The 14,630-nt window shown below is 36.8% G+C and overlaps 2 protein-coding genes across 12 annotated transcripts in view; one reads left to right on the top strand and one right to left on the bottom strand.

The window, feature by feature from the left end:
- The window catches only part of EPS8 (EGFR pathway substrate 8, signaling adaptor), a 183,571-nt gene that overhangs the window by 56,745 nt on the left and 112,196 nt on the right, over nucleotides 1-14,630 (bottom strand). For 10 of the 11 annotated variants that reach the window (XM_082742384.1, XM_082742385.1, XM_082742390.1 and 7 more), the window contains 2 exons: nucleotides 9,287-9,366; nucleotides 6,973-7,049 (listed from right to left, as the gene is read on the bottom strand). In XM_082742384.1, the coding sequence (XP_082598510.1) occupies nucleotides 6,973-7,049; nucleotides 9,287-9,345 (136 nt within the window). In that variant the 5' untranslated portion in view covers nucleotides 9,346-9,366. Of the gene's footprint in view, nucleotides 1-3,621; nucleotides 3,788-6,972; nucleotides 7,050-9,286; nucleotides 9,367-14,630 lie in introns of those variants that run through there. The other variant, XM_082742383.1, reaches the window with a different exon arrangement.
- LOC309870186 (protein kish-A) lies at nucleotides 13,194-13,840 on the top strand. The gene has a single exon (XM_082742394.1). It carries the CDS (start codon nucleotides 13,234-13,236, stop codon nucleotides 13,450-13,452), a length of 219 nt encoding a protein of 72 aa, XP_082598520.1. The 5' UTR covers nucleotides 13,194-13,233; the 3' UTR covers nucleotides 13,453-13,840.

Raw genomic sequence — 14,630 nt, forward strand, 5'->3', positions numbered from 1 at the left:
ACTCTACTGTAACTGGTTCAGGATGAGGTCTGGGCACTGGAATTTATAAACGCCAATTCTATTGTGCCGTCAGGACTGAAAACCACTGGTCCAAAATTTGTACAAACGCCAATTCATCTACTACATGTTACTCCCTGAAGTCGAAAATCTTTCTTTCCAAATTAAGAGCGTAAATCATAGTCAAATAGTATATTAAATCATCACTGAAGAAATCTGGCAGCAGATTTCTGGGTTTCTCATGTTATAGGCAGCTCAACTGCTCAGACAAAAGCCTCAGTTTCTATCTCCTTTTCTCTCTCAATCTGAATTGATTTTTCCTACTCGCTTCTATACCACAGACCAGAATATACAAACCCAAAGAAATGGAATAAGGTGAATTCAGTAACCAACGATGAAAATCCTTTACAGGTTATTTTCGCATTATCGGATTGATGCTGCAGAATTTGATAATTCACTTCCAGATTGGAGCATTAAATTCAGGTTTCAGAAGACTTCGGGTGACTGATGTATCGATGTAGGTTCATCGACTGTAATAGCAAACATACCACTCTTGGTGCGGGTTGTTGATAGTGAAGGCTACATGTGCAAGGTGGTACGTGGGAAATCCCCGTAGCTTCCTCTCAATTTTGTTACGAACCTAATACTGTAAGTCTTATTTTTTTTTAATGTATGTTTTGGGTGGCTCCATTGGGTAAGTGTGTGACTCCTGATTTCAGCTCAGCTCAGGTCATGACCTCAGGGTCCTGAGATAGAATCCCATATCAGATTCCGTGCTCGGTGGGGAGTCTTCTTGGAGATTCGCCCTCTCCCTCTCCCCCACACATTGTCTCTCTCAAATAAATGAATGGATCATTAAAAAAAAAAAAAGAGCTAATATTCAGATAATTTTATTTTCTCTTTCTCTGAAAATAAAGCATAGCTTCAAAGTGAGGATTTGGCAATTAAAAAGAAAAAAAAGTAACATAAAAGTAGCTGCTGAGTATTTATTTCTCTCTCTAAATAAAACAATGGGCTACTGTTTTAATTAATTTAGACTTTCAAGCACAGTAAAAGAGAATTCCTTTTCCACTATTTTAGTGTATAATTTCCACAGAGGTGAGGTGCTTAATGGGAATGAGGGGAACACTGCGGGGTAAGAACAGCCTCTCATTATCTAGGCCGCCACAATCACAGTTTGACAAATCAGTATCAAAACTAAGATACTGTTTTTAATAACAAACAAGGTCATTTTTACAAAACTAAATTATTTAAGAGTTAATTTTACTTGCCTATTCAACAAATTGTTAAGACAGCTTATCCCATGAGGAGAAAAGAAGCTTTAAAATTTTCAGGTAAGGTGAACACTGCCAGTCTTCTTGAGTCATAAAACACCAGCACATTCTATGAAGCTGAACTGTGACTCTAACATGGCCTAACTGCCTGATAATATATAATCATGGGCCATTTATTTCTTGAGAATTAAAAAAAATTGCTCTTAAAAAAGAAGATTTGGGGTGCCTGGATGGCTCAGTTGGTTAAGCAACTGCCTTCAGCTCAGGTCATGTTCCTGGAGTCCCAGGACTGAGTCCCACATTAGGACCCCTGCTTGGCAACGAGTCTGCTTCTCCCACTGACCTCTTTCCTCTCATGGTCTCTCTCTCTCTCTCTCCTTCTCTCTCTCAAATAAATTAAAAAATAAATAAATAAAAATAAAATAATAAAAAAATTTAAAATAAATAAGTAAATAAAAGATTTACATATTTTCTCCAGTTAAATACTCACTGTAAATGAAGATAGAGAAAAGAGAAATGGATTTTAATTCCTGAATGCCACCTGAATGTGTAAGAGATTGCTGGGCTCCAAATCTGACAATACACAAAGAGATTAATTCCCATCCAAGTTCAGAAGATAGAAAGGGACAGGAAGAGAAGATAGGTACAAATAAATAAATAAATAAAATAAGTAAATAAAATGTGGGTACATATCTATTAAGAAAAGTGCTATATTCAGGAATATTCCTATGAGATAAGTCAAGCACTGTGTAAAAATAAAGAAAAGTTTATTGTAAAGTCAATTATATCGAAATGAATTGTATGGTTTACAGATTAGTTATACTCAATTCTTACTAGTCCCTCCTTGAGAAGAAAAAAGAAAAACAGGAAAAACACAAATATATTTTCCTCCTTCCTGGCTTCACAAAAAAGTTCAAACTTGAGGCACCTGGGTGGCTCTGTGGGTCAAAGCCTCTGCCTTTGGCTCAGGTCATGATCCAGGGAGCCTGCTTCCCTTCCTTTCTCTCTGCCTGTCTCTCTCTGCCTACTTGTGATCTCTGTCAAATAAATAAAATCTTTTTAAAAAGTTCAATCTTAAGGCTGAATGAATAGAGAACGTGTCTATCACATTTAACCAATACAACAAAACAAATTTCATAGTTACTATAAATGTCAGTAATGATAAAATATATATATATATATATATACAGCTAACTGGAAAGTCTGTGAAACCTGAGTTTTTCTGGACAGAGGATGACTTTGAACAGCTGATTAGTATAAATGACTGTATTACAAATTCAGCAATATTGAATTTACAGAGAAGTTACTCTTCTAGGAAATTAAGCTATTCAGAACATAGCAGAGCCCACACTTAAATAAGTCCTCTGAATGGCAGACCAATGTCACAAGTCTGTACATTGAAACTTGCACATTTTAATATGCAGACTTTAATGGGATTCTTGATTCCCCACTTATAGCTTACTCTACTAAAGATTTTCCTTCTAGTTTTTCAGCCTGTATGTATCAGAAGTAATGCCAGAAGGAGGCAGATTGACAACAGGCAAAAGTAACAGGCTTGGGACATAGCCACATGGAAAAAGTAGCCACAGATGTTCAAAAGGGAAAAGATTTTGAATGATTTGGTATAAAGGTAGAGAATACAGCCTCTGAGCACACCAAGGCACACGAGCTTATGTGCACTGATGACCGTCTGAGTCATCGACGGGAGACTACAGGCACCACGCCCTGGAGGAAGAGAAGTTTTAATATATTTTACAAGTACTTCCTTAAAAATGATATTAAATTTTAGTGCTTAAAGACTCTGACAAGCAGGCTTGTTGGAGAAAAATACAAAATTTTCAACTCCTCAATAACAGTAGCCAAATGAAATGTTACTGTCATGAGGTATGTGGAGGAAACTGAAATTAATATTTATTCTCTATTTATTTATGTTGTCAGGGACTGTGGTGATGTAGAGCCTCTCACATCCTGGCTTTGAAATTTCTTGTATCATAATGAAGAAATGACAAATCAGGGTTATTAAACTGCAGTATATTTTAACTCCTTTCCTTGAATAAATGAGCACATATCCAAAAGAAGCAAATATATCATCATAATCATATAGTTCAGAGCACAAAAAAATATTTCTGGTAATATCTGGAATATAAGCTTAAAAATATGATGAAGATTACCCTTGATCCTGTCCAAGCATCACTGAGATTACACATATAATATCATTTGGAGGTAACATCAAAATATTAAATTTGAGGGTCTTGATTAATCTGAGGACCAAGGACAAAAAGTGACTCTCCTATGTTCTTCCTCAATGCCATGACAGACTCATTACTTCTATTTTCTCATATAAACTTACCACAATATTATTTTCACTTCTATTTTGTAGATGAGGAAACTGGGGCCAAGAGGTAAAATCATTTGCCCAAAATGGCAGTCCTCTGGTAGAAGGCCCATAATTCAACCCAAAATTGCTTGGCCCTCAGAACCCATGTTGTCTCTCCGAGACTGAAGTTACTGAGTTCCTGAAGCAATGTAGGGGGGACATGATGGTGTCAGACCTGAAAAGCATTCTCATGAAAAAGACAAGCTGCATGAAACTCTAGAGGCAGTCAGTATCAAACCTGTGGCCAGCGTGTAAAAAACAATGGTCATTACCATAAAACTCATGTTCCAGTGCACTAAATAGTATCTTCACATACCAAAGAAGTTCATGTACCATCCAGGAAAGAAGCTAATTCTTGAAAGATTTATTCAACTGGTTTAATCATTGTGAAAGGAGAAATTTTAAAGAAAATGGATACACAGTGATAAACTACGCTAAAAATCTTTACCAATTCCTGAGGGAAAAAAAAAAGAAAGAAAGAAAAAAGAAAACTCGGGAGGCTAAACACTCAATGCTAACTAACTACAGTTGGAACTTCAACTACAACTTGCTTACTGCAAAGGTTCGTTCAAAATCTGAATGTATTTCTTCCCTATTTTTCACACCATTCATTCCACGGGCACTGACTGTTTCTTTTGGGAGGAAAGGGGGAGGATTAGATACAAAGAGGAATGAAACATTATCTGCAACTTCAAGGAACTTAAAACCTGCTTGTTTCTCAGCCAAATACATTTGCTAAGTCTTCTTTCTTCTTAATAAATGTCTCTTGGATTTGCCCCTTTCTTTCCCTCTCTTTGTATCCTCTGTTTTACCCATACACCGTTCATTTTTGTGACTATACAAGATTGTCACATTTTCTTATAATCAAGATTTGTAAAGTTATGTGACTCGGACAAATCATCTCACCTTAGAAAGGAACCTCAGCTTGTTCTATATGGAAAAAGGGGAAAAATGAAATTTCCTTCTTATAGGTTACTGATTTTCAATCCTCAGATCTATGATTTTTTGAAGACCCTCTTTACACAAAGTAAACATTAAAATTTGCAAATGACTTCTACATTTTATCCCTTACCCCTTTTCTTAACTCTCTGAAAACAGATTTTTCGATCTATGGTATTTGCGAAATGATCAACACTCTTTCATCTGAACAAAAGTCTTAGGGCTATTACTTAGATGTCTGACTGACTTATTTCTATTCATACTCATCATAACCATCCTCAATACTGCTATGAGTGATCCAAGACAACAGACCTTTTATACCCCTGACGAAAAAACCTCAATGGCTAGGCATTTCCTGCAAACAACGTCCAGACTCCCTAGTATGATTCTTCCCACTGTGGTCCATGTTTAGATTTCTAAGCTTACTTCCCAACGCACCACCTTGCACCCTCGAGTTAAGACCAAACTGTGTGTGGTTCATTCATTCATTATATATTCATTCTGCAAGTATTGACTGAGTGTATATTATATGTTAACCACTGTGCTGTGCTATGCTTGGGGGATCCTGAAGTAATCAAGGCAGACATGGCCCAACTTCACAGAGCTCACAGTCTTGTTTATAAAGGGTTCATACTGCTCTTTACAGCACCCACCAATCTCTCAAATGCCTGCCGCAGAGTTCAGCTCAACGCTCAGCTCCTCTATGAAATCCCTTCTGACTCCCAGCCGTACCACACAGAACTGACCGTCCCCACTGAACCTCAGACACTGCCCACTGCCATCCAAGTTTACGTAGCTTTTTATTATAACAACGCATTTACTAGTCTACCTCACCAAACCAGTGCATAAGCAAGGACCACGTCTTGTTCATCTTTGGAATGACTAGATCGTCATGGAAAAGAGGCTATGAAGACTTTGGCCTGGCACACAGAAGTCCTTAATAACTACCTGCCTAGAAATGAAAGACTGAAGGAATCAATCATTTTGCTTTATTTTTTTTTTTTTTCAAAACCAAACCAAACCAAACGACTTACTTTCTTCTTTTTCAGTTTCTTCAAGTCATTCTCTAGACTGCAAGTCCGTTACAGTCAAGAACCACATATTACTAGCTCTATTCTGTGCACATATTAATCTACAAAATAAGCATCTGTTGTATAGATTCTCTGGATCTAAAATTCACAACTACTAGGACACGGTAAGGATGTCTTAATATAGTACTGGAGAAAAGTGAAACTAACACTAATCAGATAGACAAAGCCATATGAAAATCTATCCGTTATGGTATAAAATCCATTTTATAAATGTCTGATTTGAGTCCTAAGGCCCTGTCACTCACTACACAGGCAGAAAGAGTCACAAAACCCTAGAATTGTTCCATCTTACCACAGCCAAGACACTGTGGATCCAGATAATGAAAAAAAAGGGGCGGGGGATTCCACATTTATAAAAGGGTGTTAGTTCCTATGACGGATAATAATAAGGATACTCCCAACAATAACAACAACTGTATACACTACTTCCTGATTATCAGGCACTACTAGGCACCACATGAAGCATTTTACATGTACTAACTCATTTAATTGTCACATCAACTCTGTGAGATATCCCACATTATAGAGATAAGCAAAATTAGGTACAAGAATCTTCTCCAAGATCATTCAGCCAGTAAATGATAGAACTGAATTTGAACCCAGGATGTCTGGGTCCAGAGTCTTTGTTCTTAACCACAATACTGTTCTGAGTCTTTAACCATAATACTATTCTTATTCTTTATTATTGTACAATAATCAAAGCCCATGCAGACCCCATGAAAAAAATACATTTCCAGACTTATGGGGTATATTTCAGGAGTCCTTCACTTCTTTTTAGTAATGACTTCTAATTTATACTAAAGTTTAAAAATACATTATTTACACATGAGACAATCTAGAGAGAACAAAGGAAATTAAAGCAGAATCAAGGAGAAATCCTGCTACTTTCGTAGTACAGAAAGAAATGATACTATTACACTACTAAAGTTCAAGAGCTATAAGGAAGAAGTCCTGTGAACTGTCAGCCCACAATGAAACGGGTCATTCATGAAGATCAACAATTATATCACAAATAATTAGCTGGGAAAATCCACCTAAGGGACTGACTCCATTTAAAAGACTCCTTAGAAAACATTGCAATATATCCGTGGTTGCAAATCACATGACAGTAAGCAGAAGTCATATCTTAGTAGATTTTTATAAAAACTTTTTTAAACAATCCTTATCTCTCACTATGTCACTCCAAATAATATAAACAAGGCATGGGTTCAAATGACGAATCTGAATACAAAAATACAAATTTGTAAAATGTGGTTAGAAATAGAATTACACCTTGTCAAATAAACACACATACCATAAAGGGCTTTTGCACTTGTTTTTGAACTGTGCTCTCTGTCCATTTGGGAAAAGGTGGGTGATGTTCCATAGCCACTGTAATTTAAATAAATAAATAAAGGTCATTGTTCTCGGTTAAAGTCCAAAGTAAGCAATAAAAATTCAAAACTACAAATAAAAATTCCAATGTACCACAATCATGTGTTTTTAAAACACATAACTTAGGTTTGTCAAAATGAGACAGATCCTGCTCTGGTCAAGAATATAAACCACACTACCCCAGTGTAGACTGAGGTAGGTACAAGTCACAGCCTCCTCTCAAACTCCAAGTCAGAACCTTCATAAGAAGGAAGTCAAGAAGGCTCAAACTATCTCAGAAGAGTTTAAGTGTGCCATACTAAATTGAGTTGAGAGCAGTGATCCAGTCATAAAAAGTACTCAATGACTGAACCTGTCATGGAATAGACATTATTTTCACAAAAACTTAAAAGGTAAAATAACACTTTATCATTAATTGGACCCGCTTTTCCCTAGCCTCCTGCTACTAATAATGGGAAGTGGAGTAAACATATCACTTGAATTTAAAAAAAAATTATTCAGTAAACATTTATAAACCCAAAAACCTATTAGAATAAGGAATATGGCGGGGGACATGATCCTTTTAATATAACAAGTAAGTAAAATGGTTACAATAGAATGTGACATCTGGATAAAACTAACAGATATAACAGGTAAGATCAAAGAATGATTCAATTTTTATCAGGATGTGCAGAAAGTCTTCACTGCCAAGTTGGCATTTCCACAGAATAGAAAAGACTGGGAAGAAGTTCTACAGACAGGTGGAGAATTAAGGGAGGAAAAGGCATGAGGAACTGGCTTAGTGACTAGCATGGTGTCCAATGGAACGATGCATCTAATGGGGCTGCCTAGAAGAGAGGAATGGCTTCAGACATAGGGAAGGCAAATAGAGGGGATAAGAATTTTGAATTTTTATTCTTTAGATGCAGCAAATTATTTTATGCAAAGACATGCCATGATCAAAAACATTTTTAAAGAAAATAATTCAAATGGCAAGGTAGCCGGGTAGAGGGTACTGCAAAAATTATGGTAGGAAAAAGGCCCTACGTAGAACTAGAACAGAAAGAAGGAAGAGACAGGGCGCCTGGGTGGCTCAATGGGTTAAGCCTCTGCCTTCGGCTCGGGTCATGATCTCAGGGTCCTGGGATCAAGCCCCGCATCAGGCTCTCTGCTCAGCCTGGAGCCTGCTTCCCCTTCTCTATCTGCCTGACTCTCTGCCTACTTGTGATCTCTCTCTGTCAAATAAATAAAATTAAAAAAAGAAAAAAAGAAAGAAGGAAGAGACAGAATCAAGAGTTCTTTACAGAAGAAAATGTTACACATTCATGACTAAATGGATATTTATTGTAAGAAAAGGGGGGAAGACTGAGGGTGTGGCCAAACTTTCTGGCTTGAATAACTGATGGACATGATACAATTTACATCATGAATAACCTATGAATTCTGAAAAATAATGAGCGAACTCCAGACCACAATGGCCAACATAAAGTAACTATAATATTGTCTACAATAAATAAAGGGACAGCCACTTATGTCAGGGACCTGATTTCAACGTCTACCCGGAGCCATAGGGATTGCTTTGTTTGCTCACCTGACTTTTTATTTGATTTACACAGTGAAAAGTATCTTGACAGATTGGACTGGAAGACATTGAACTCTCCTCAAATGCCAGTGTTTTATAAATAAAAGTAATAGCATACTCCAGAGAAACGGCAATCTTGGAAGTATACATTCCACCATGGAAAACAGTAACACATAAAATAGCAGAAGAAACTGCCTTCTAGTAGGTCATTGTCCTTGAGGTAGATATTACTTAACCATCTTTTTCTTTCCAGACACAGTAAACTTTTAAATACAATCACAGCTTAGAATTAGAAAGAAATTTTATATTAATGAAGAATAAACTACATAAAGAACTGGCAGTTAATCTTTTTAGTTAAAATATAAAACAAAACCACCAAATCAAATCCAAAAAGAACCCCAACAGGGGCGCCTGGGTGGCTCAGTCAGTTAGGCTTCCAACTCTTGATTTTGGCTTAGGTCATGATCTCGGGGTTGTGGGATGGAACCCCATGCTGAGCTCTGTACTCAGAGCAGAGTCTGCTTAAGGTTCTCTCCCTCACCCTCTACCACCCCCACCCCTGGCCAAGAGTCCCGGCTCATGCATTCTCTGTCTCTCCTTCTCTCTCTAAAAATATATATATAAATCATAAAAAAAGAACCCCAACAAATTAAATATAAACCTTCCAACTTACTTCATTTGAGCTGGATACATTCCAAAACCACTGGGATGATTAGAAATATGACCATTCATTGTGGTTTTCAGTCCTGGGTTCTGAAAAAAGAAAGGCACATAGATTAAAGGTAATAAAAAGGTCAAGACATTTCAGTTTCAATTTATGCATTCAACATACACATGTCACTGCCGGGATGACAGAAACACAAAGATAAAGATCTCCATCCTTAAAGAGCTCTGGCGCCAGAAGTGCAGATGGACATATAAACAAAGATTCAACTGGCCTTTAACATTAATGTATTAGAGCGGTAAGCAAATTGAGGCAAGTTAAAGAGAAATCTAAAATATAGTTCTGAGTCCGCTACATATAGAAGGCATAACTGTATATTCTGCTCAACCCTTACACAATTCTTGGTTTTACGAAATGTTACTTTGTTTACTGTTTCATTATGAAAGTACTATAGGTTTATTAACTTTAAAAACTTGAGAAAAGTGCAAAATACAGAAAAGAACAAAGGGGAAAAGCAGTACCCAGACCACTCTCATTTAACAATCCTGTGAGTTCCCTCCAGTCTTTTTCTTGCATCTACTTTTCTTCTTTCTCCCTCCTTCAAAGCACATTTGACAACATTGTGTATACACACACTTGGATACACCTTTTTTCCAAGAAGGTATCCATTTACACATTCTTTTCACCTTTTGTGAGAAAGCAATTTCAAAAGTTATCACCTGACATTTCACTTCAGAAAACATTTTTAATATGTTGGACAAACTTAAATTCTTTCAAACAAGATGAATAAACAAAACTTCCTTCTTGTTAAATCCAATGGCCTTTTATTTCCTTGTTCTCCGAGACAATACTGCTTACACCTAATTTCTTTCTCTTTTTTTTAAGATTTTATTTATTTATTTGACAAAGAGAATCATCAGGCTCATGAGCTAGCACAAGCAGGGGGAGGGGCAGGCAGAGTGAGAGGGAGAAGCAGGCTCCCCACTGAGCATGGAGTCAGACAGGACTTGATCCCAGGATCCTGAGATCATGACCTGAGCAGAAGGCAGACCCTTAACTGACTGAACCGCCCAGGAGCCCCACACCTGATATTTCTATTTACTCCTGGACACTTCCTCCTTCTTGTGTTCTGTGACACAATTCTGGATCTTATCTTATTTCTCTTTGTACACATTACATTACTATGTCTTTTCAGTAACTAAGAGGTTGGTAGGGCGCATGCCAGCACTATTAGAAAACAAAGGCAGAGGGAGCAGGAGATTTAACAACTACTGAGTGACTATTATAGGTCAGTAATACGACAGATACTTCCAAGGTGAACAGAACACAGTCCCAGTTTTGGGCCAATAATCTACTGGGAAAAACACTCAGTGAATAAATATGAAATTAAAAATTGTTGTTTCTGTTACAAAGGGTGATATGGGGGTCCATTTTGAAAGGGAACTTCATTCAGATTAGAAGGCCATAGAAAGCCTACACAAAGAAATTATATTCAAAACCACTAACTTCAAGTTAATTCTCTCTCATTTGTCAGATTTCAATTCAATCACAATGTCCTCTGGGAAGCTTTAACTGAACTCCCTAAAGAGGGAAAAGCCCACTATCAGACATTCTCAGACTATACACTTTTTTAGTTTTGTCGAAGTACTTTCCCCAACTACAAACAATTTTCAAAGTACTTATCACAGGTCTAATTTTTCATTTGTTTAATTCCTGACTCTTCACTGGACTAGAATTTCTAGAAGGGCAGAGACTTTTGTTTAATGCTGTTTCTCAAGCAGTAAGAACGTAGAATAGGTATTAATTAAATATTTATTCAAAGAAAGAAAAAAGAAAAAAAAAGAGAAGGAAGTCCAGGTCCCACCTTTGAAAAACTTTACTGCATTCTTAACAATACAAAATGAATTCAAATGGAACACATAGTAGATAAGTTCCAGTGTGTGTGGCTTGATTTTAAATCAACTAGAAATTCAAAGGGAAAAGCCAAGCTGACTGCCATAATTTTTGGAAGGGGGGAGACCTGACCTAGTTCTTAAAGAATAGTTAAGGATTTATAAAGGTCCTCAAAACACTCAAGTTTCATTCAAGATTTCCCAATAGTCCTGCCCATACTTATTCACAGCTTAGAAGCAAATTTCTAAATTAAGGAACAAAGAAATACTTCTCCCCTTGATTTACAAAATTACAAGTATTACATTAATTCACAAATTACTACATTTACAAAATTACATTACACTTATATTACATTGTTATATTGTTTTTATTGTTGTTTTGTTCTTCAGTTTATACCTCGATATGATCAGTCATAGGCAGGTAAACCAGTTCTCTGGGAAAAAATTAAATCCTGATTTGTAGTGCTTACTGATTTCCGTAGTATAAATATTTCCACTATAGCTCATCTCAAGCTAGCAATACTTCTACAGCGGCTTACAAATTTCCTAAATATCTCACAATTGGTTCTCATTCACCTGTTAAGCTCCAAACAGAACACATCATTGTTCTATTCTAGAATTTGGGCCAGGACAGAGGCCTGGAATCACCTTCTGGATCTAGAGCCCATGGCTAGACACAGTCATTCACAGAAGCCTGGAACTCTGCTTCTGGCACTAACTAGCTACACAAGTCAAATAAGCCTCTGTCTCAGTTTTCTCACAGTAAAACAGAGATAATTCTTGGGTCTTTCTAACTCACAGAGCTAGTGAAAAATTAAATGATAGATGTATAAGTTTCTTCTCAAGTTTTTTTTTAAAGCACTCTTTCAAAGCAAGCTGGTTCGTTCAGTATATAAATTAAACCCCCAGGGTTTGTACTGGTTTTGATCTGGTTTGCATTTTAAAACCACAGCAGCTGGTTTTAATGAAAAGTGATAGCCACAGCATCTCATCCTTTTCATGTTTAATTCTTCATGACAGTCAAATAAATGCATGGTTTGTGTTTTGTTTTAAAACAGTGATCTGTCAGAATAAGAGAATATTAGAAAAGGGAATAGAAAATGTCAATTTGCTAAATTGAATTTTAAATATAGAAACTTTTCCTATTTGGCAATCATAGTGTCACTTGTCACAGATGCTCATGTAGCAATATGGAGTTTTCAAATATTCAAATATAGCAATTAGAGTGCATACCTTGCACAGAAAACAATTACAAATGCCTGGTTTTTCCTCAGGCTTTTAAAAGACATATCCAAATTATAGCTATGTAGAGCATACATATAGTTTAGAGGAACCTTCAAGTCTTACTAAAATAGAAGTATAGTATTTTCTCAATATCAATCAAGAGTAATTCTGTACCTTTAAACCAATACATTGTAATCACTTAAAATAATTATTTTGATTTCTCTTTTTTTTTTCTTTAATAGTGCAGAGAAGGGGCGCCTGGGTGGCTCAGTGGGTTAAGCCGCTGCCTTCGGCTCAGGTCATGATCCCAGAGTCCTGGGATCGAGTCCCGCATCGGGCTCTCTGCTCAGCAGGGAGCCTGCTTCCCTCTCTCTCTCTCTCTGCCTGCCTCTCTGTCTACTTGTAATCTCTGTCTGTCAAATAAACAAATAAAATCTTTAAAAAAAAAAAATAGTGCAGAGAAAATTCTGAGGCTGTTTACAAATTAGGACGATTTGGCAGCCAGTCTATATTCCAGAATGTTGTTGGCTTAACAACTAGCTGAAGAACAACACTTGTTGCAGAAATTTAATAAGCAACTGAAAAGCACATTAGTACCAACTGTACGTTCGCTATTGTGATAGATTTCATAAGAAGGCCTAATACAGAGACAAGCCATATATATATACTTTATCACTGCTTTCTGAGTATTTCCCTCCAACTCTAGCTGCTGTGACGGCATCGTTAGAGCACATTTACTGCTTGATTTTATACATGGGAAATGACTAATATCTCAGTTCAAGAACACGGTCGAGTCTGGGCCCGGAAGGGTGATGTGGCTGGGGCTTCGCCGGCCTCACTATGTCTGCCATTTTCAATTTTCAGAGTCTGTTGACAGTAATCTTGCTGCTTATATGTACCTGTGCTTACATCCGATCCTTGGCACCCAGCCTCCTGGACAGAAATAAAACTGGATTGTTGGGTATATTTTGGAAATGCGCCAGAATTGGTGAACGGAAGAGTCCTTACGTTGCAGTATGCTGTATAGTGATGGCCTTCAGCATTCTCTTCATACAGTAGCTTGGAAGAATATCAGAATTTAATTGCCATCAGATTTCAGTATGGGAAAGGACTTATTTACAGAAAATAATGGAATGAATGGTTAACCCTTTTATCTCTGAACATTGAATGAGATAAATTTCCAGCTGCTGTTCTCTATTTTTATTATTGGACCAATGTTCTATATAAATAGGATATAACCATTTAATACTCAAAGAGTTTAATATGTCTGTAACAATCAACCTCAGTACTGTCACTACAATATAACATTCTGCAAATGTTATTCTGTTATGTCAGATACCAGTTTTTCGTGAGGTATCTCTAAGACGCATAATAGGAAACAAAATTGGTAAATGACCTAAGTTTCTTTCACTGTGATTTGGGAATGATAAATCCTTATAGAATGAGACATTTTTCTGGACTAGCTTTTTTATTGGGGAAAATGTTCAATTTGTGTTGGTAAGGATTGCATTCATATTTAATAATGCTTGCTTTTTCCTCTGGTCACAACAGAGCATTAACAGAGTACCTCGAAGCAAACTCGCTAGTGTATCACAGGTGTCTCAGCTATTTAAAACAAGCTATGCAGTTCTTAAAGAGGAAGATAAATGAGATCAGACTTAAGAGTAGTACTGGGAAGATGTTCATATTTAGCATAAAAGAGTTTAGAATAACTGACTGGTATAGTAGCCTCTGAAAATTTGACCGGCTGTCATTCTCTAAGGCTGCGTACTTAGAGTGAAAATAGCAAAATAGAACTATTACAGAATGATAAAAAAAAAAAAAAAAAAAAAAAGAACACGGTTGATACTTTACTGATCTGGGAAAACATGCTGATTTTAAAAACAACTATTGTTATTTATTGACATTTTAACCTGTACCAAGTATTGTGCGAAATGTTTTCTAGCCCTTACCCTGTTTAATAGACACATTAATTTTTGATGAAGTACTATTTTCCATTCTCATTTTATAGATGATGACATTGAGCTCAAGAGAGTACATGCCATTTGCATGTGCCTTTGAAATTTTAAAATTCATCTAGATCCATGAATGACTAGAGAGGAACATGCTATCTGGGTGCCTGGGTGGCTCAGTCAGCTAAGCATCTGTTTTTCGCTCAGGCCATCATCCCAGGGTCCTGGGATCACCCACCCCGCTGGGCTTCTGGTGGGTGGGGGTTTCTGCTTCTCCCTCTGCCT

This window comes from Mustela nivalis (assembly GCF_964662115.1).
Source record: "Mustela nivalis genome assembly, chromosome: 7".
In the NCBI taxonomy this organism is placed as follows: domain Eukaryota; kingdom Metazoa; phylum Chordata; class Mammalia; order Carnivora; family Mustelidae; genus Mustela; species Mustela nivalis.